Source organism: Mycteria americana, chromosome 5 (assembly GCF_035582795.1).
Source record: "Mycteria americana isolate JAX WOST 10 ecotype Jacksonville Zoo and Gardens chromosome 5, USCA_MyAme_1.0, whole genome shotgun sequence".
NCBI classification, from domain to species: domain Eukaryota; kingdom Metazoa; phylum Chordata; class Aves; order Ciconiiformes; family Ciconiidae; genus Mycteria; species Mycteria americana.
The window spans coordinates 74,475,182-74,495,397 of record NC_134369.1 but is presented as its reverse complement, the minus strand read 5'-3'; the positions used below and the strand labels follow the sequence as shown (position 1 = coordinate 74,495,397).

The window sequence follows — 20,216 nt, the reverse complement described above, 5'->3', positions numbered from 1 at the left end:
CCGGGGCTGTGAAGCTGCTGCCGTGGAGAGCTGGGGTGTGCGGGGAGGAGACGGGCAGACGGATCGGGTCCCAAGCACTGAATGCGCATTTGGCCTCGTTACAGTCGACGGGGCTGGTGACTGCCCAGCGCCCTGACCCACCAAGACCTCTCCGTAAGCCCCCTCTGCCCTCGAGGGACTCAGCACCTCCTCCTGATTCGGTGTCGTTGGCAGGCGTACATGGTGTGCACTTGCCTCCTTGTCCAGGCCGCTGACAGAAACACTGGAGAGGACCGGCCCTAAACCTGAGCCCTGGGGGACAGTCACTGGCCACCGGCCAGGTGTTGCCCCATTTGCTACAACCCTTTGAGCCTGACCCTTCAGCCCGCTGCTCGCCCATCACATTGTGTCCAGCTCTTGCCGTGTGCTGGGCATTTTGTCCAGAGGATACTGTCAAAGACAGTATCAAAAGCTCTGCTAAAATCCAAAAAACCCCACGTCCGCCGGTGGGTAACCTTGTCATAACCTTGTCGTTCCAGCTATGGTTGAAGTTTACGTCTCCTTATGTCGCCGTTTCATCTTGTAACAGTATTTCCAAACTTGTAAATGCACCTTGCTGATTTGGTTTTAATCTTGCATAGCTCTTCAAATGAACTTGGCTGAATCCAAGCACATTACTTTAATCACAGCTACAAATCTAAATTAGCAGTATTAAGTTAGCAAATCTAAATGAGCGTGGTGTCCCCAGCCAAGACTGTCTGGGGACCCTGGCAGTTGTGCTGCAGATGCCCTGAGCCGCTGAGTCCGTTGGAATCTGGTATGTGCCAGATCTAGGTTAAAAGAGAAAAGTCCCGCCTGGAAAGGCTGGGTGATGGCCCACGGCCGTGACTGCAGCCGCCGCGTCGGGAGGTGGCCAGCCGGGCGTCACCAGCGGGGTTTGGGGGTTGGAGAATGCGGTTTGCTCCGCCGTGCTTCCTCCTCCACTGCGCGGCATCACCGTTCTCCTCCAAGTCCGTTTCACCTGCAGGACCACCCCGACCTGCAGTGCTGGCACGGGCCGGACGAAACTGCATCCACAAAACGTATCTGAACGCTGCCCGGGAAGTTTGCTTTCTGCTGCAGTTAATGGTAGCAGTAACAGTAATGGTTATGGTAACGCTTCCCAGCGCTACAGCAGTGATAGGCTATGCCCGTTGAAGACCTCTTTTTTTCTGTTTTTCCAATGGGCACTTAAGAGTTGGAATCGGTAGTCATGAAAACCTACAGCCCCCAGTATCAGGAGAAAAAAGATTGGTAGTGCTGCAGAGCGGGGTTCAGAGGCTGGTATTTTCACTCATCCTTTTTGCAACTTGTTGGCTCCTCTTAGTTTGCATGGCACTGTGGATGGATTATGGGCAGACTGGACAACAGGAGCAGTAATTATTGTAGTGACGTTAAATGTCTTTAAACATCCATGACGATTCAAGACTTCTGCTTATGGCTAGCTGTGAAACTTTATTTTATTTTAGATGAGTTTCATTAGTACATTTCTGGGATAAGAATGCGTCCGAGTAATCCGATCTGTACACGTATAATTTTATCAGTCCCGAAGGGAGCCGAGTGCTGCATTTCCAACGCGCAGTCCCGCTGAGGTCCGTTGCTTAGGAATGCACAAGTTCCCTCTCAGACACGTAGGTGCTTCCCCGCAGGACTGTGCCCCCTCCCGCCCGCCTGCTCCGCAGAGGAGCGTCCGCCTTCCCACCCGCCTTCCCCGCGCCGCGGCGGGGACGCTGACGCAGGGCTGCGCAGAAACCAGCGCCGCGGCTCTCGCGGAGCTTTTGGCGTAGTCACTGATAGATGATTTCATTTAGCTGGTGTGGGCACTGTCGTTATCTTCCTTGTTTCCATACTCTGTGAGGACCCTGGATCTGGCAATGTAAGAGATAAGGCTAATTGAACTGTCAGGCTTTCTGGGAGAAGAGTGCAGCGCTGCTGGTTGTGGCAGCCGGGAAAACAGCGATGATCTAAAATTAGCCCATGTTCCATTTTTATTTAGATCCCTGTTGTTCTGGGGGCTTTTCTTGGGGTTGTTTGTCTTTGTTTGTTTTATTTGCATTTTTGGGTTTTGAATGACATAAAATTAGCTCCTTCTGAGTTTATTCTGAAAACAGCATTAAGAGCTTAAATGTTCGGTGGAGATGGCTATAAACCCATTGAATTGCCATGATTTAGAGGCTGCTGAGAGTTTTAGCTTAGCAAGTAAAGCACACATGAAACACCCCTCATTTTCAGTACATAAATGGCATTATGGCAAAGTCACTCCAGACCGTGAGGTGAGGAACATCTGTCTGAAAGCTGAGTGCCTGGCGTAGAGGTGCGTTGCACGGCAGGGATGAGCTCTAGCAGGAGCGGCCCCAAAGCCACTGCTGGCACCACGTGCAGTGCCACCAGCTTCCAAATGGCTTTGTCATTTGTATGTAAGTGTCTGGGTCTCTGTGTGTATATATGCGTGTGTGCAAACATATATATCTCTCAATTGTTCTTCTGGAAGGTAGTATAGAGGCTCCTGTGTCAGGGTACGGAGAATGATAAAGACATCAGGTAACAAGATGAGGATGACACACCGTTACGTGAACCTCAGTTTCACGGTTTAACCACAGACGGTTTGTCTTTGCTTTTTTATTAGTGATTTGCTTATCTTGCAGAGACTAACAGACGTTTGCTCTCCCTTACAGGCTCTTGAACCTGATCTACAATGGAAAAACTGCTTTTGTTTCTGCTGTTCATTGGCATAGCGGTGAGAGCTCAGATCTGCCCAAAGCGCTGTGTCTGTCAGATTTTGTCTCCGAACCTTGCCACCCTTTGTGCCAAGAAAGGGCTCTTATTTGTTCCTCCCAACATTGACAGGAGGACCGTGGAGTTACGGCTGGCAGACAACTTTGTTACAAACATTAAAAGGAAAGACTTTGCCAATATGACCAGCCTGGTGGACCTGACGCTGTCCAGGAATACAATCAGTTTTATTACACCTCACGCATTTGCCGACTTGCGCAATTTGCGGGCTTTGCATTTGAACAGCAACCGATTGACTAAGATCACCAATGACATGTTCAGTGGACTCTCCAATCTTCACCACTTGATACTTAACAACAACCAGCTGACTTTAATTTCTTCCACAGCTTTTGATGATGTTTTAGCTCTTGAGGAATTGGATTTGTCTTACAACAATCTGGAAACCATCCCCTGGGATGCAGTGGAGAAGATGGTTAGTTTGCACACTCTCAGTCTAGACCACAACATGATTGACCATATTCCTAAGGGGACCTTCTCCCACCTCCACAAGATGACCAGGTTGGACGTCACGTCTAACAAACTGCAGAAGCTACCACCTGATCCTCTCTTCCAGCGAGCTCAGGTACTAGCAACCTCAGGAATTATCAGCCCCTCGACTTTCGCGTTGAGCTTTGGTGGGAACCCTTTGCATTGCAACTGTGAGCTTTTGTGGCTGAGGCGTCTTTCGAGGGAAGACGACCTGGAGACCTGTGCTTCTCCCACGCTCTTGTCCGGCCGGTACTTCTGGTCGATCCCCGAGGAGGAGTTCCTGTGCGAGCCTCCTCTCATCACCCGGCACACCCATGAACTGCGGGTACTGGAGGGCCAGCGGGCAGCACTGCGGTGTAAGGCCCGGGGGGACCCCGAACCAGCAATTCATTGGATTTCACCCGAGGGCAAACTGATTTCAAACGCAACGAGGTCCGTGGTGTACGACAACGGGACGCTCGACATCCTTATAACGACAGTGAAGGACACGGGCTCCTTCACCTGTATTGCTTCCAATCCGGCTGGGGAGGCCACGCAGACGGTGGACCTGCACATAATCAAACTCCCCCACTTGCTGAACAGCACGAACCACATCCATGAGCCCGACCCCGGCTCCTCGGATATCTCCACTTCCACCAAGTCGGGCTCCAACGCGAGCAGTAGCAACGGGGATACTAAAGTCAGCCAAGATAAGAAGGTGGTCGTTGCGGAAGCAACATCGTCTACCGCTCTGCTGAAATTCAATTTTCAGAGGAATATACCTGGGATACGTATGTTCCAAATCCAGTACAACGGTACTTACGATGACTCCCTTGTTTACAGGTAAGGCAGCCCCAGCCGCCTGTGCGGGGCCCTGCCAGGCTGCTCAGCGCTGACGTGCTGCCCCCGGCTCCGGGCAGCCCCCTCCGCCCGAGCAGCAGGTTCCCGTGCCGCGCCGGCCGAGCAGAGCCCTGCCTGTGGCAACAGATGGTGGGAGTCTTGGGAAAGACTCATGCAATTTTCTACTCGCAAATAGGGAAATTACCTTGAACGGTGTTATTTTTAGGTAATCCAAACGGACCTCTAATCCTCTGAACTAATCTGATTGGCAGAAAGGTTGTAAAGTTAGATGAGTTAAATGAATCTTAACGCTCTCGGCTTTATGAAAACACAGGGCGAAAGGTGTCTGTAAATGCATTCCTCGTAGTGCTGGCGGCGTGCAGAGAGGTGCTGTGCTGCCGGCTTAACAGTCAGGCCGTTCAAAACTGTCTTTGCTTGGTAATTTCTTTTACGTTTTTGAAGTGGTCACTCTCATGGGGGGCTCTGCCGTGCCGAGCCACGCCAGGGGGCTTGGCGGCGACTGCTGCCGCACCGAACGCAGGGCAGCAGCTGCTGTGGGACAGTGAGCAGCCCTGCAGGGGCGGCGGCAGGAGCGGAGGAGCCGAGCCCCGGTGGTGGTCAGCACGGCCGGGGGCTGCAGCACACAGCGGGGAGGTGCCTGCGGGTCTGCTGGGTTCATTCATGCTGATTTCCTTCTCCCCCAGAATGATACCTCCCACAAGCAAAACCTTCCTGGTCAACAACCTGGCCGCTGGGACTGTGTATGACCTGTGCGTCCTGGCCATCTACGACGACGGGATCACCTCGCTCACCGCCACCAGGGTGGTGGGCTGCACGCAGTTCACCACCGAGCAGGATTATGTGCGCTGCCACTTCATGCAGTCCCAATTCTTGGGTGGGACCATGATTATCATCATTGGTGGGATCATCGTGGCCTCCGTGCTCGTGTTCATCATCATCCTCATGATCCGCTACAAGGTGTGTAACAACAACGGGCAGCAGAAGGCCACCAAGGTCAGCAACGTGTACTCGCAGACGAACGGGGCTCAGATCCAGGGCTGCAGCGGGGTGCTGTCGCAGTCGATGTCCAAGCAGGCTGTCGGGCACGAAGAGGGCATCCAGTGCTGCAAGGCTGCCAGCGACGGCGTGACGCAGTCGCCGGAGACTGGCTCCAGCCAGGACTCGGCCACCACTACCTCCGCTTTGCCTCCCGCCTGGACTTCCAGCGCTTCTGTCTCCCAGAAGCAGAAGCGAAAGCCGGGGCCAAAGCCAAGCAGCGAGCCGCAGAGTGAAGCTGTCAGCAGTATCGAGTCCCAGAACACTAACAGAAATAACTCCACTGCCCTGCAGTTAGCTAGCCGTCCCCCCGACTCTGTCAAAGGGGCCCCCACGTACAAAAGAGCACAATCAAAGCCAAGTAAGTTCCTCACTTTGCCAGCTGACGCATCCCGAGCCAAGCGCAGGCTCTCCCTGGGCGGCGAGCTGATGGAGTCCCACTGCCCCGGCAGCGCGCGGGGCGCCGGTGGATTGCGGTCCAAAAGGAGCATGTCCATGAACGGGATGCTAGTCCGGTCAGACAGCTCTGATGTGGATAGTGGAAAAGCAACTTTCTCCAGTTCTGAGTGGATATTGGAAAGCACTGTGTGACCTGCTTTTTTTTTCTTTTTTTTTTTTAATTTTAATTTTTATTTTAATGAAAAACAAAACACCAAACGTTGTGTGAAACTCCCTCTCCTGGGGAATTGGATTTGGAAGTCCACTGTTGTCTCGCTGATTAATGGCTTGTTCATGCGGGGTTCTGTATAAGCCACCCAGTGCACACAGGGTTTTATTTAGTTTTCATTTGATTTTATTTAATATCAAAACAGAAGGCAACATTCAGAGATTAAAAAAAAAAAAAAGGAAAAAAAAGATTAAGGGGTGAAAAAAAGCAAGAAACAGCACCAGTGCCTTCCCTACTCTAGGACTGGCTTCCTGGTTCTGCAGTAGCAGAAAACAAAAGAGAGTTTTCACAGAAAAAGCCTTTTATAAAGGAAATGAAATTTCCTCCAAGCTAACAAATAACCACTTCTGGATCAATCAGTAAAATGATATTTTTTAAAACGGTCAGACTGTATATTTCTTTTCCGTGACAATGGTGTTGCCTTTGTTTTTAGGCAGATGCTGTACAGAAACAACAACGCTGTGTTGTTATGTTGTGTAAAATAAAATATTCACTCCGTACACCAGCCAGCCTCGCGGTAACTGCCCGCCCAGGAGCCGTGCCCGGGGCCCGCAGGCGCCGCTCGGCGGGTGCCGCTGCGGGGTCAGGAGGAGGAGGAGGGTGCCCGGGGCGAGGGGTCCCTCTCCTCCCAACGGGGTCCAGCTTGCTGGGGCTGGGCGCCGGTGCAGCAGCCGGGCTCCGCTGCCGGGTCTCCCCGAGAGGGTGCCCGCCCCACGGTCCCCGAGCACCCTCACCCCGCGGCGATGGCTTTGCCTAGTGCCAACGCTGGAAAAAAACGTTGCCGTTCAGCACCGGCGACCAGGCAGGCGTCTGCCCGTCGCTCCCAACACGCGCAAGGCCTGGTTTGCTGCTCCGTTTGCAGAGCTGGCCCCCGCCCGGCGGTCTGTGCAGCGACGGCTGTCCCCTTCCCCTCAGCGCAGGTGCACGGAGGCGTGAAGCCGGGGCGAGCAGCCCCGCATCCCGGCCGCAGCGGCAGCATCGCTGCAGTCCGGCAGACCTCCTCTGGGGCAGGGAAGTGTGACTCGGTCGAGCTCCAGGCAGAACGCCGGCACCCTAGGGTGCAGGGGGGAGAGCCGAGCCCGGGCAGCCAGCAGGGCCGGCAGGTCGGCCCCGGTGCTGCAGGGCAGGGCTGCAGCAGAGGGGTACGTAGCTGTTCAGCAGCTCACAGTGATGACTGATGGGGATGATGATGGTCATCTCCTTCTTTCCTAGACTTTTTGGGGCATATTTCCTGTAAGCTCTATGGTTTGTTTCAGTTCTCTTTAATCCCTGTGCACAGCGAAGGGATGAGACCCCAGCGATGGTCTCATCTTCGGTCTGCTGTTTGTGGTGCGTGTGGGATAGAATAGTTTCAGGCCACTATGTAAGGATGTAAACATATGGCAATAGGTGATAGCAACTGAAAACCCCACGTTGTGAGGATGGCAGACATGCTCCTGCTGCTCTGCTCATTCTAACGGAAAGGCTGCAATTAATATTAATTAACTCATATGGTCATCATGTTTAAATCAGAGACAGCTTTAACTCTGCAACGTTAGTGCATTCTCAGATGCCCAACAAAAGGTTTCATATGGGCTTTGCAGCCATTAAAGTGATAGAATAGTTAAATTTTACACCCAGCATGCTTGTTCTTGAGGGCAGCGTAACCCAAGCAGGTGCCTGAAGACACCCTGGCTCTAACCAGGGCAGCAGGCTGGCCCGAGGGCAGTCGTGGCAGGGACCGTCCCGTGGCAGGGAATGGCCCGTGGCAGGGACCGTCCTGTGGCAGGGACCGGCCCGTGGCAGGGAATGGCCCGTGGCAGGGACCGTCCCGTGGCAGGGAATGGCCCGTGGCAGGGACCGTCCCGTGGCAGGGAACGGCCCGTGGCAGGGAACGGCCCGTGGCAGGGAATGGCCCGTGGCAGGGACCGTCCCGTGGCAGGGAACGGCCCGTGGCAGGGACCGTCCCATGGCAGGGAACGGCCCGTGGCAGGGAATGGCCCGTGGCAGGGACCGTCCCGTGGCAGGGAATGGCCCGTGGCAGGGACCGTCCCATGGCAGGGAACGGCCCGTGGCAGGGACCATCTCCGGCAGCCCCAGGTCTCTGCCTCCCAGGCCCCGCAGCTCGGGGCTGACGCGCGCCGGGTGACCCGGCTGCTCTCAGCCGTCGTGGGCGGCTCTCGGCGGTTTTACTGCCTGTCGTGGGAGAACAGAGTCTGGGTGGGGGTGGTGTGAAGGACATAAAAAGAAGAGGGTATTTCTTTTTTAGAAAGCCCTTTTCTTTCCTTGGGAAGTGCAGAGACCAAAAAGGAAACAAAGCCTCAGAATTAGAATACCCGCTTCCTACTGGAAAAGTTAAAAAAAAAAATAAAAATAAATCCCTCCGTAGATTTCTCTGAAAGTCCACGTTCTTCTGTATGCACAGAAACTAGCTATTAAAATAGTGCACCGTCAGAGGCAGTGATGTATTTGTCCAAGCTCTGGTAGTCTGACAACGAAGGCGTTGCCGAGTACAGGACAAACGAGTGCTTCCGTGCCCCAGCGAGGAGCTGCTCTCTGCAGACAGTACCTTCGCTTTGCGCTTAGGTACGGAGATAGCTTTAAAGGTTTTCTGCTGAGGTATTTGTTTTAATTGTGCATTTTAAAAACATCAAACGAAAATGCTTTATATGTTGTCTAAAATTGGACATAAATGTGTCTAAAGTTTTGTGAAAGTGCTAAAATATTAATAGCTTTTTGGGATTTAGGGAGTCTTATTTTTATATTTTTAATTTTTTACTCAAAGGAATCATTTTCTAAACACTGAAGCTGAGTGTTCTGTCCACAGTGCATCTGCATAAGCAGCTTAGAAGGACCATATGTCCCTGCGTTTGATTTAATTCTCTGCTAATAGTGTAGGAACGGCTAGACCTGGATAGCTGAGGGTTTGTCTCGTGCAGCTTTCTCTCTTCGGCAGAGGGGAGAGTCCCTTGGGAATACACTGGGCATGAAATCTGCCATTTCCACTGGCGTAACTGCAGCAGGACACTTCATTTCATTCAGGCTTGATTCAGTCAAAGTGTGGAAAGCCGTATGAAGGAGGAAATTCTCTGTCCTTTCTGTTCTGCAAAACCAGAGGTTGCCAACAGTTTGAGGCAGAAAGTGCTGCGATACTCCTTGATCAGAGTAACATCGGTACGTCTTTGTTCAGAGTGCAGTACTGCAACGTTTTCTAATGCTTCAGAAATGAGAATATGAGTTCAGTAAACCCAAGCAGGGTGTTCCCCGTTGTGGGCGATGGAGCCGGCGCGTAGGGCAGCCCTGGGGTGTCGGGGGAACGGGGGGTGCGATACGTCTGCGGCTGGCCTGGCGCTGCACCCTGGCTTCACCCCAGGCTGCTGACGGGAGCTTGCGGAGACTTGAACCGGGGTGCAAAGCTGCCCCTCGGGGCATGGCCCAGCCCGCGGGTCTGCGCCGTGTGATGGATGCTTCTCGAAAATAGATTAACCGAGGGTTTAGCCATGAGATGGTGTCTTTTTTCACAAGCACCGGAGGAGGAGAAACTACTTCAGAAATATGTTTACTCTTATTAAAATTGCTGGCACATGCTTCCTCTTACACCTTTTCCTAATCCTTTTCTCAGAGCATACGTGTTGTGTTAAAGAGGGCTGGTACAAACAATATTTGGATGAGAAGCAGGGCTTTGTTGGGTGAAAAGTTTGTTGTGTTAGTTGTTTTCTGTGCTGCCTTTCCGCTTGTGTTCTGGGCATGTTCTTTACAGTGAATATATGGTACTGCTCCGCTCTGGGTGCCAATGTGGCTTTATTTCTGCCAGCGTGTTCCCGTGTGTTTGACAGCCCTCCCCAGGCACCCAGGCAGCCCTGCAATAACGGAGTCAACTGGAAAGGGATGGCCCCGTGCCCCGGGCCTGGGAGGGGGGCACGGCCGCCGGCACACACCACGCGGGCCGGCAAGGGCCCGGCAGCCCCCGCTGCCTGCACCGCCGGGGGTGGCTGCTGCCGGGGCTCGCTGCCTGCCCGAGGGGGTCCTGCCGAGGTGCTGCCGTGAGGTTGGCTTGTCCCCGCCGGCTGCAAAGCTGCTGGAGGCTCGAGGCTTGCTGCCAGCAGTACAGGGATGCTCCTGCCTCCTGGGGACCGCGGAAGTCCCGCTGTTCAGTGCTTTGGGACTGCACAAAGCGTAACTCCTCAGGCACCTGAGCACGGTCGCTGAGCCAGGCAGCCGCCTGGCATCGAGCATCCTGGGCTGGTGGCGAGACACCGAGCCGTGACGGCCGACAGTCCTGCCACAGCCGGTGCTCGCTGCGCGCGTGCCCTCGAGAAGGCGCGCCGCAGCCCTTCCTGTGCCGCTGTGAAACCGTACCCAGAGCCACAGCAGGCACCCTGCACAGAGAGGGAGTGCGCTTCTTCCCCAGTAATTGATTCAGCCAGCAGAAGTAACGGCCACAGCTGCTATCACTTACTATCGCTTCTCTTCCTATTAATTGAGAGGAACTGGAGTCTCGGAGATACCGCTCACGGAGTGGCAACCTCTGTCAGCATTGCAACAGCTCAAGAACACTTACTGTCCTGTTCTAGGGTGCTGCTTGCAATCGGGTGTGCTATTGCTCTCTTAAAGCAGCAATAGCAACGGCCATGAAATCACACAGTGCCTTTCCCCTGGTAACTTAGTAAGTAATCTTAATGTTGGTCAAAGTTCCGGTTTAAAACCATGGCAAAGTCAATAGGGTCCTGCTTACAGAAACCGTGTATCCCATATTTTCCCTTTGCAAATGTGTTTCTGCGTGCCTTGCTGCGTGTCGGGGTGTCTGGACCTGGTGCCAGAGCCTGCGCTGCCGGATCCAGCCCGTGCTGGGTAAGTAACCTGCCCCAGCACCGCTGCCCAGCCGGGGCTTCCAGGCGGCGAAGTGCCGATTCCTTCTGTAAGTCGTTCTGTAGTGCTACACCCCCCGCTGCCCTTGTTGCCCTCAGAGCCGAATCGTCCCTCTGGGCACCGGGCACCCATGAGGGGTCTGGCTGGTGCCGGCCCACCCACACGGGCAGCAGTATTCTTTCCTGCTGTGCAGGCTGCAGGCAGGTACATTGCGTTAGGCATTGAACGTCAGATTAAATCAGCTCTGTAAATAAGAATACACATGCCCTATACTGACTTTCACTGTTTGAATGTGGCTGTGGTCTTGCTTTCACAATGGTACAGACGTCCACGAAACAAAAGCATGCAGGTTAGTGGGGCTGAAGTGGTACGAGTTAAAGCAGCTACGCCCCGGCATCAGTAATACAAGACCAACAAAAGGCAAATCATACTGCTCTTGCTGACTAGACTTTTAATATAACTGATTTATTCACAAGAGCCGGGCGTGAAGGCTGCTGCTGTAGAAGAAGGAAGCTTAGCTTGGAGGGAAGGAAACTAAAAAGGGAAAAAAGCAAAGGTGGCACATCGCTGGCTGCAGAGCACCCACGTCGGAAACTTTGTCTGTATGAAAATGAACAGAACAAGCTCCTGTTTTTGTTGTGCTGGAACAAGCTGTGTCACCTCAGGTCGTTTCAAGCACTGCCCTTCAGAAAGCATTCCTGTCATAAATCTGGAAGTTGAGACCGAGTTGGTGTGCCTAGCTTGGTCCCAAGCTGGTTTTCCTCCCGGCCTGCCAGTTTTACATGTGAGTGCCAGGTCTCTAGAGGTGCCCGCTGCGTTTGGTGTGCAAGCCGTGCAATCTCTTCTGCAGGGGAAATTTCCACTGGGAGAGGGAAATGAGGACAACCGGTGAGGGCTGTGGCCCCGGCCCCCTTGGTTCCCTGGGGAGGCCCTCGGAGGGGGTGGCGGAGGGCAGTCCCAGCCTGCCCATGGTGTCAGCACGCAGGACCGGCAGACCTGAGCCTTGGCTTGACGTGGCGAGTCTGTAGGCAGCTGGGAGCTGTAACCCGCAGCAAACCAAGGATGAATTTAAAACATGGTGTCTAGTTTGTATTTCCATACCACAACTGCAGCTTTGCATTCCCTAAGGTAAGTGAAGCCGTGCCGGGGTGGCAGGGAGAGAGGCCGGGCACGGTGGGACCGCAGGCGAGGCCGTGCTCCTCCTGGTGAAAAATAGCTGCCCCGTGGGCTGTCTGCTATGCCATGGATCCGTTTGGTGCAAACAATGTGGGAGCTCAGGGCAGGACAATTAAACATCTGCACATTCTGTCTAAAGTGACACTTTCTCTTGCGTGCAAACCTCGTGTAGGCAAGTGCCAGACTCGTGCCCATCCACTGCTCCGTTCTGTTCTGGTCTTTTCAGTTCTGTTCGAACTTCTGAAACTATGCGAAGAGTTGAAATCCCTGCCATGGAAAAAGGCTTGGCCTCAGTGAGGGCAGAAGCAAATCTAGCAACTGGAAAATTCTCTGATTCTGGAACAATGGGCTTTATGGGTTCCTTTTTGGGTTTTGGGGAGGGTTTTTTTGTTAGTTTGATTTTCCCTTTAGCAGCAGCACTGCTGTGCCAGCACTTCCAGCTGGGGCCGAAGCTGGCTGGTGGTGGCTTGCTGAGCCCCAGGCTGGGGATGCCAGGTGCCATTAACCCTTTCTCCCATTAGCCGCCGCGCTCTGCCTTCCGCACCCCCGTCCCCGCGGTGCTGGCAGCACCCGAGCCCGCAGGGCGCCGGGGCCGAAGGCAGGCTCTGCTGCCCACGCCCTGCCCAGGGCGGCTCCGCGGGCAGCGCCGGGGCTGTTGGGGCAGTGCCGCGCTCGGGCTGGCCCCGCCGAGCACCTCCCAGCGCCGCCTGCCCCACGGCAGCCCGGCCTCAGCCGCGGGGAAGGGCCGCATCCTGCTCCTTGTCCCCTCACTGTCTCCGTTTTGTCTCTTTGCACAGAAGCCGGGGCTGATCCGCAGGACGCCTGCCCGCCTCTGCTCCCCAGAAACGTTGCCACCGATGTTCTTACTCGGCAGAAAACGATACGGTTCCAACTCACCGAAGATTAACGTGTCGCACCACGCTCACCCTGCTGAAACCTTTACTTGAAGCTGCAGCCCAAGCCAAGAGGCTGTTGAGGTTGGCTGCGTCGGATAAACTTTCTTCGCCCGTTCACAGATTGTCCATCTCCCATCTGCCACATTAAGTCTAAATACCTTTTTTTCTGGTGTCCAAGGTTTTTATAAAACTAAAAATTATCATGAAAAATCTGGTGGCAACAGCTGCAGTCCCAAGTCATGTTAAATGTTGCCAGTGGTGAGTTCACAAACTGTAAACATGGTAGCTTATATCACCTGAACAAATAAATGTTTTACTATGACGGCGTGGGCATGTTGGTTGATCCGGAGGGTTTTGCCCAGCGGCGGGCACGCCCTTCCGTGCACGGTGCTGCTTCTCCACACCGAAGGGCCCCGCGCCGCCGGTGGTCCGCGCGCCCGGCAGGCGATGGCGGGGATCACTCGTGCCTCTGCAGCGTGGGGCGGGCGAACGCCTCCTGCTGCCCGCGGAGGCCCCGGGGCTCTGCTGAGCGAGCGGCAGCGAGCCGTGCCCGGCCCCGGCCCGCGGCCACCGGCGCCGCCTGCCCGGGGCGACCGGCTGGGTCAGGCACCGATGCGGCCGGAGAGCCGCCCGGCCTCGCCCCTTCGGCTGGGCGAGGGCGCGGGCGTTGAGCGGAGACGGAGCACCCCGTCTGCCCCTGCCCACGCGGGGAACGCCCTGGGGCACCAGGGCTGCTGGCCCCGCGGAAGCCCCCTCCCTTGCGGCCCGGCGGGGACCTGGGACGTGGCGGGTTATGGCACGGCGGGCTCCTGCAGCGCCGTGGGCCGGGAGTGCCACACAAACAGGCAAAGCACCGAGCACCGGCGTGCCGCTAGCTCTTGTGCCGTGTCGATTTTGATCAGGAGTTGGACCCATCACTCTTATTCTCACAATCCGTGACTGGGGATCTTTCTGGCGCTGCACATAGCCTGGATTTTATGTGGAATATAACAACAGCACATATTGCTCTTCCCTTTCCTTACTGTGCAGTGTAATTGGGGTTTGAATTCTGGAAGAGGATGAGCCCAAAATAAACTGCTTTTCAATAAAATGTTTAGTGGAAACTGAGTCCACAAACTCATCGCCTCTCTTATTGCAGACCAAAGTGACTTCCCTGGTGAAACTGCAGGACGACTGACCTTTCTCAGAGCAAGCAGATGACACTCAGGTCTGCGAAAGAGCCGGGCAGAGTGAATCTGTGACTCAGAAGTGTGAGTTACAGAAGAGCTGAGAGGCTGCTGCTTCCTTTTGACATCCCGCGTTAGGCTGTGCAGCTGCTGAAACCCTTATTAAACCAACAAGCTCCAAACTCTTGCTGCACAGACCGTATCAGCTCTCAGGATTTCATTTCACATTAATATCATGTTCTTACCCTCATTCAATGGCTCCAATTTCAAGCTTTCATGCACATAGCAGAGCTGCTTTTCCCTTGCTGATTCCTTTTTATATCCTTTTATTTAATTGTCAAGGTAAGTTCCACCTGTCAGCTCAATGTTAGTTAGAAATCCAACTTTCGCTGTGGCAAGATTTGCTGAAGTTGTGAATCAAATTTTCAAAAAAACCCTGGAAGGTCTGTGGAGCCCAGCATGCCAGCTGTGCACGGTCATTAACAGTCCTGCTGGCGGACCAGCAACAGGGGCTGCTTTGCCTAGGATGGCCTCGGTAGCATTTCATCCATACGTTCAGAGATTAGAGGAATACCATCGTATCAACAAGCGAAAATGACCTGTTATAGAGACCTGGAACCTGGATACTTACTGAAGAATCATGCAAATCATCTCAGTCGATAAAGCTGAAAGAAATTCTGGCCCACGAACAGCATTTTCTTATTCCTGGTGGGCCCTGCACCAGCCGACATTCTGTGCATCAGCGTCCCCTGCCCAGCCGGGGACGCGGGGTGGGCTTCTCTCCAGGCGGGTGCTGTAACGCTTTGGAGGCTTTCGCTGTGAGTGACTCCGTGGGCCTGACACCACTCGGTGGTCAACACCTCGGTGCTGCCACCGGTGCTCACCGAAGTAAATGAATGGGTTAATACTGGAAAATGCTTTTCTTAATAGGTTGAGAGAGGTCAGGAGGACCTGTCTACAGGCACTGAGGAGCTGGTGGTGAGCCAGTGGCCCAGGAAAGGCAGACGGGGATGCAGCAGCCCCCGCCCCGGCAGCCTCCTGGGGAGCTCAGGCTCGCAGGCATCCCGGCACGCTGCTCGCAGGGTCTGCGTGAAGCCGAAGCGATGGTGGTGTGATGGATTACGTCTTAATGCTATTCCAGGGCATCTTCTGTGAGAAAAGCCCAGATGTTACAGCCTGCCAGCATTCGTTACTGCAGCGTGCACTCAGCTCTTGCAGTCCCGCAACGCACTGGGGAGAGCTAGTCAAGAATTTTCTGATTAAACCTTGTTTTCATAGAAATACACAGATTTATTATGGTCTTATTCTGGTTTTGTTGTTTCTTGGTTTTTTTCTTTTTTTTTCAGCGGGGGAAAAATTAATTGAAGAAAAAATTTCTGTTCAGAGACAAATTAAACCCTAGAGCACCCTGTAGAGGACTGGTTCCTGGGAAGTGGGAAACCAGATTTGATTAGATTTGCAGTGAGGATTTGAATCTCCATTTTCCATGTCTAATGCAAAGGCCATTCAATATTGGCCCCAAACTGTAACCCCAAATTAGTGCGGGCATTTTTCCTCCTCCTCCCTGCTTCTGGCAGGAAGCAATTGCCTTACCGCGTTCTTACTGCAACCGGAGGACTGCAGTGAGGGCTTCAGTCTTACTCAGCTGCCATGGATTGCTAATGAGTTACTGATGACTATTGCTGCACGGCAAAGCTGGGCCTTTGGCTGCTGTGCCTGGGTTCCCTTTTCCTGCTGTCCCGGGAGCGAGGGTTGCAGAAGTGCCCTCGCACTGCGCTTCAGAGAGAGAGAGGCCGCATCCCGACTGCGGAACAGCCTTACCGCATGGCCTGGACCTCACCGCGCTGAGAGAACAGCAAGGTGCCCTGGTTTAACCGTGTCCTTTAACCATTGCAAAGAGGGGCTCAGGCTGTGCCAGCAGAACGTGCTGCCCCAGCCCCGAGAGGCCGTTCTCTGTACGTCTCTGTGTCCTGGGAGTGAAGACGTGCTCTTTTCACGCCGATGGCAGAGTGCCGTTTTCACAAACCTGTGTGCCAGGCAGACAAGCCTAATGCGGGAGGAGGCATGGACCCAGGGACCGGTGCTGAGGATGCATCCTTAGAATTAAACACCACCGAGTTTAGCAGACGCTGCTAACAACTTACTTGGTCTTTTTTGGTGGGGTTTTTTTGTTCCGTTTTGGGTTTTTTTGTTTTCTTTTACTATCCTGGAAACTTCATGAGACTATGGAAGCACTTCCAGGCTGCACTTCCAGGTTGTCCACCTGCCCTCGGATGGCCGGGTCCTGGGGCAGCAAGGAGTCGGCTCCTCCGGGATGTTTCCACCTGGGAGGGGAAGCGCACCGTGCCGGAGTTGTGTGCGCTGCGAGCCAGCCTCCTGAGGGCTACCCCAGCTGCGGGATTTCCAGAGGCACTTCTACGGAAGTCTGAAAAACTGTCCATTTTGTTCACGCATCCAGGCCAGTGCCTGTTGTCTGTTTAGCATGTGTGTGGGAAGAAAACGGCCAAAGAACCCGCTGAGTCCTACTCACTGCGATGCTGGTAAATACCCTCCTGCCCTTACCGATTCAGAGTTCATTTTACAAGATCTGCACGCTGGTTGCTCCCTACGCACCTCTGCAGACCACCTGCAGCCGCTGCGCGTCATGGTGTGTGACAGTACCCTCTGCACCTCCTGCTTAGTGTGGAACTAGCTCACCTCCTGAGATCCCCCAGCCCCAGGAACTGGGACGCTTCAGCACAACCCAGCTTGCCACTAGGAAGTCTTTGCCGTGGGCTGGCTTGTGTGGCAGCCCTGCCTGTTGTCCCTGCACGTGGTAAGGTTTTACACCACTTGATTTCCGGAAGCATCATCACTGGCCATTTCTGAAACAGGATTTCCTTTGCAGTTGTTTGTTTCCCATTGCAGTCAGTAGTCATTTCTCCTAGCTTGGTCTAAGACCACGTTTAATGGGCTCCCTGGACACGTGCAAGCACAGTCCCCTCTCAGTGCTCCTCCAGCCGGGGGCTGCAGACAGGCTTGTCCTCGGTGCGAGGTGGAACGTCTGCTGGTGGGCTGGGGAAAACTTAAATGGGACACAAACAGGCTGCCCTGGCTCCGTTTCTTGCTGCCTCTCCTGTTTCCTTCTGTCCTGTCAGAGCCTACCGCAGACTCGGAGCCTGCTGCAAGAGTTTGGTGGTGAAGGCTGTGGCACATTCCTGCTTACACGCTGGTCCAGGGCTGCTCTCCAGCGTCAGCTCTGAAAACTCATCAACGAAAGCCAGTGGGAGAGAAGACGAGGTGGTAACATGGTCGAGGAAGCCCCCAGGACAGCCGCTGCTGCCAGAGCTGCTGGTGCTCCTTACCCATGGGGGACCCCAAGGAGGCCCCAGGAAAGCACACGTTGTCCAGGACCACAGAAGGACACCAGGCAGCTGCTGAGCCTGCTGTCAGCCCCCCGGCACCCTTTCAACACCTTGCATGGGGTCTACGTGTGCCAGACTACTGCCAACAATCGCAGGATACAGCGTCTTCGTACAGGGTGATGACACCTTTCCCAGCTGCACAAGATGGACACAGTGACAGAGCAGAATTTTGTCTTCATCCAAAAAGCCTAGTGGAAATTAAAAGGATGGGAATTGAATACAGAAATAGTCCGACAGTGGGAATCGGGAGGACTCGGAATGGTGACTGGAGACATTCAGTCCCCTCCTTTCCAATTGCAGGGAACAGCGTCCCATAATCTTGGGAATCAGGCCCTGCTCAAAGCCTAGTTAGATCGCTCCCCTCTGCAAATCCTCCTGAGGGATCTTTCCAAGATGTCCATCAGACATTTCTATTTGTTGCCTGCTCATGCCATTTCTTTTTTGCTGATATTGCCTCATAACACAGATAACTTTTTTTCACTCCTAGCTGTTTTTCTTACTAGCATACCTGTAGACTGTGTCATACCTGCTCTTGTTCAGCTGGTTTACTTTACTCCCTCCATCCCCCTTGTAATTATTCCTGTTCCACCTCCTGCTCCCCCCCCCCCGCAACTCCTCTTTCTTCACTCTGATAGTTGGGGTATTGCACACCAAGGCAAAATTTGCACGGTGTCACTGCGACCACAGTTATGGCTCAGTGGGAGGGTTTGCGTGGGCTGTGGTTGCCTGTGGCTCCGTATCCGTTCCTCCCGGACTGCCCCTGTGGAAGGGGCCACTGCTCAGGGCCAGGCTGGGCGGGCATCCAGCGTGTCTTCGGGCTGACTGTGCCCTGCGACTTGCTCATCATCTCGGGCTTTTTTTTTCTACAACACCTATTACATTACATAGTCATGTCTCAGAAAATCTTTAGTACTCTGCCCTAGGGTACCAGGCTCTGTCAGGTGTGGAGAGCAAACACATTAGACTGTCCCAGGGCAAGAGAAATACCAATCACAACCATGCCCGTGTCCAGAACAACCTATGCAGCAACAGGTTTGAGGGACAGGATTGATAGCAATGAAGATGCCTTTCCTCCAGAGTACGTGCAGTATCAGCCTTCCTTGCCAGTGAAAATGTGTCCAACTGTCAGCAAAGATACAGTAAGAATGACTGGGTATGCTGGGAAATCGAAGCAAGGAACTACCTTCAGTCCCTCTACCGAAATGCCAGCTGTCTGGTGCCATCTCCTTTGGAATCAGCACCATCGCTCTTGGTCCTGCCTGCGGGGAGCAAGCAACAGTCCGCGTCCCCAAAACCCAACCGAGGTAAGAGGAAGGAAATTGCCTCTTAACCTTGGCGATGAGTACAAGTTTCAAAATATTCAGAAGATGGTGTTTGACCAAGTGGGTGAACAGTATGGGAATGTGGAAATGATTCCCAGTAACCTGATACATTCCCAACGCGGCAATCTCATTGGAAGTGGTGCTTCGAACAAAAACTGTTTCAGCAAAACCATAGCTATAGCTTACAGATACCAGACACGAGTAACTCCCTTACCTGTACTGATGAAGATTGAAACCAAGAGGTCAAAACACAGTTTTAATCTATTAAAGAAGTATTTCAGAGATTCTGTGGTGAAGGAAAAAAATAGGAAAAAAATTGCCAGAACTGGGGATAAAGCCTAGAAGACACAGGACAAGCGGTCATAAATTTGTCCTGCCCTTTTCCTCGCACCTCTGGCAGCTCAGGCCGGCGTCCCAGCGGAGTCTGCCGGCTGCTGAGCGGGGTCTCGGGAGGCGCGGGGTGCCCTGCCTCTGCGGGGCGCGGGGTCCCGGCGCCGCGGGACTGCACCAGCCCCGTCCCACAGCCCCGGCTCTGCGCGGAGCCCTCGCTGGGAAGGGCCCTGTGCCACACCTGGGGGCGAGCTGCGGCCGGGCACGGCACGAGGCACATGTTGGTGTGTTAATTGCGGCCACCGCCCGTGAATTAAGACGCCTCCCCGTGCGCTGGTTTGGCACTGGAGGCAAGTGTTAGTGATGCAGCATTGGTTATCAAGGAGCAGAAGGCCCAGCCATGCATTCCCGTGCCACACGGCTGGTGCTGACCGCCCCTTTCCCCCCTGCCAACAGCCCCTCTCTGGCGTCCGCTTTTCCAGCCGGTCCCTGCCAGGTCTCATGTACCATGAGTGCAACCAGAAAAGTCAGGGGGTGAGTTAGAGCCCCCAGAAGGAGGACGCGAGGGGTTGTCACTCCCTGTTAGTCTGCCGGAGCAGAATGTGTCCCCGTGCCTCTGTACCCGTGATACATGCCTGCTGCCCAGGAAAGACCACGCCAGAAACTCCAGCAAAGGGCAAGCTGCCTTCAGGTACACTGAGGTGAGGACTCGGGACACCAAAAAGCTTCCCAGGCAGGTTCATCCATCTCAGCCTGCAACAGCACGTTTTTAGGAGAGGTCGCACTGACCTTCCCAACAGCACAAGGAAGCTGCAAACACCCCAGAAGGTGCCTTCCTCGGAGCAGTCCCACCACTTGGCTGCAGCCCCACCTGCGTTACCGCGGGCTCGGGGTCCCGGGCGAGAGCTCTCAGCTCTCGGTGAGTCTGGGGGCTGCAAGGGGACCTGCACAACCAGCGGTGGTGAGTGCACCCTCCAGTGCGCCCGGCTGAGATACACTGGGAGGTCTGAGGCCAGTGGGAAAAAACCTTCATCTTTGAATTGTAGGCCACCTTTTAAGTTACCACATGTTTTCCAGTAGCTTTCTCCATAAATTATTTTGTGTACATGAAATCTGAGGTGGACTGGTTCAGCGTTGACACAAGCCATTGGATGATGGTTGTCAAACAGGCTCCTAAGAGACCTTCCCTGGCTACAAGACAGTAAAAAATGTGTGAGATAAGGAGGACATCAACGTGCTGCTGTCATCTGCCT

The 20,216-nt window shown here is 54.1% G+C and overlaps 1 protein-coding gene across 4 annotated transcripts in view; it reads left to right on the top strand.

Moving 5' to 3' along the window:
• LRFN5 (leucine rich repeat and fibronectin type III domain containing 5) overlaps positions 1-13,037 on the top strand; it is a 63,075-nt gene extending 50,038 nt beyond the window's left edge. For 2 of the 4 annotated variants that reach the window (XM_075504029.1, XM_075504028.1), the window contains exons 2-3: positions 2,694-4,101; positions 4,803-6,267. In XM_075504029.1, the coding sequence (XP_075360144.1) occupies positions 2,714-4,101; positions 4,803-5,745 (2,331 nt within the window). In that variant the 5' untranslated portion in view covers positions 2,694-2,713 and the 3' untranslated portion in view covers positions 5,746-6,267. Of the gene's footprint in view, positions 1-2,693; positions 4,102-4,802; positions 6,268-12,642 lie in introns of those variants that run through there. The other 2 variants (XM_075504030.1, XM_075504031.1) reach the window with 2 other exon arrangements.
• Positions 13,038-20,216: the final 7,179 nt, after the last annotated feature.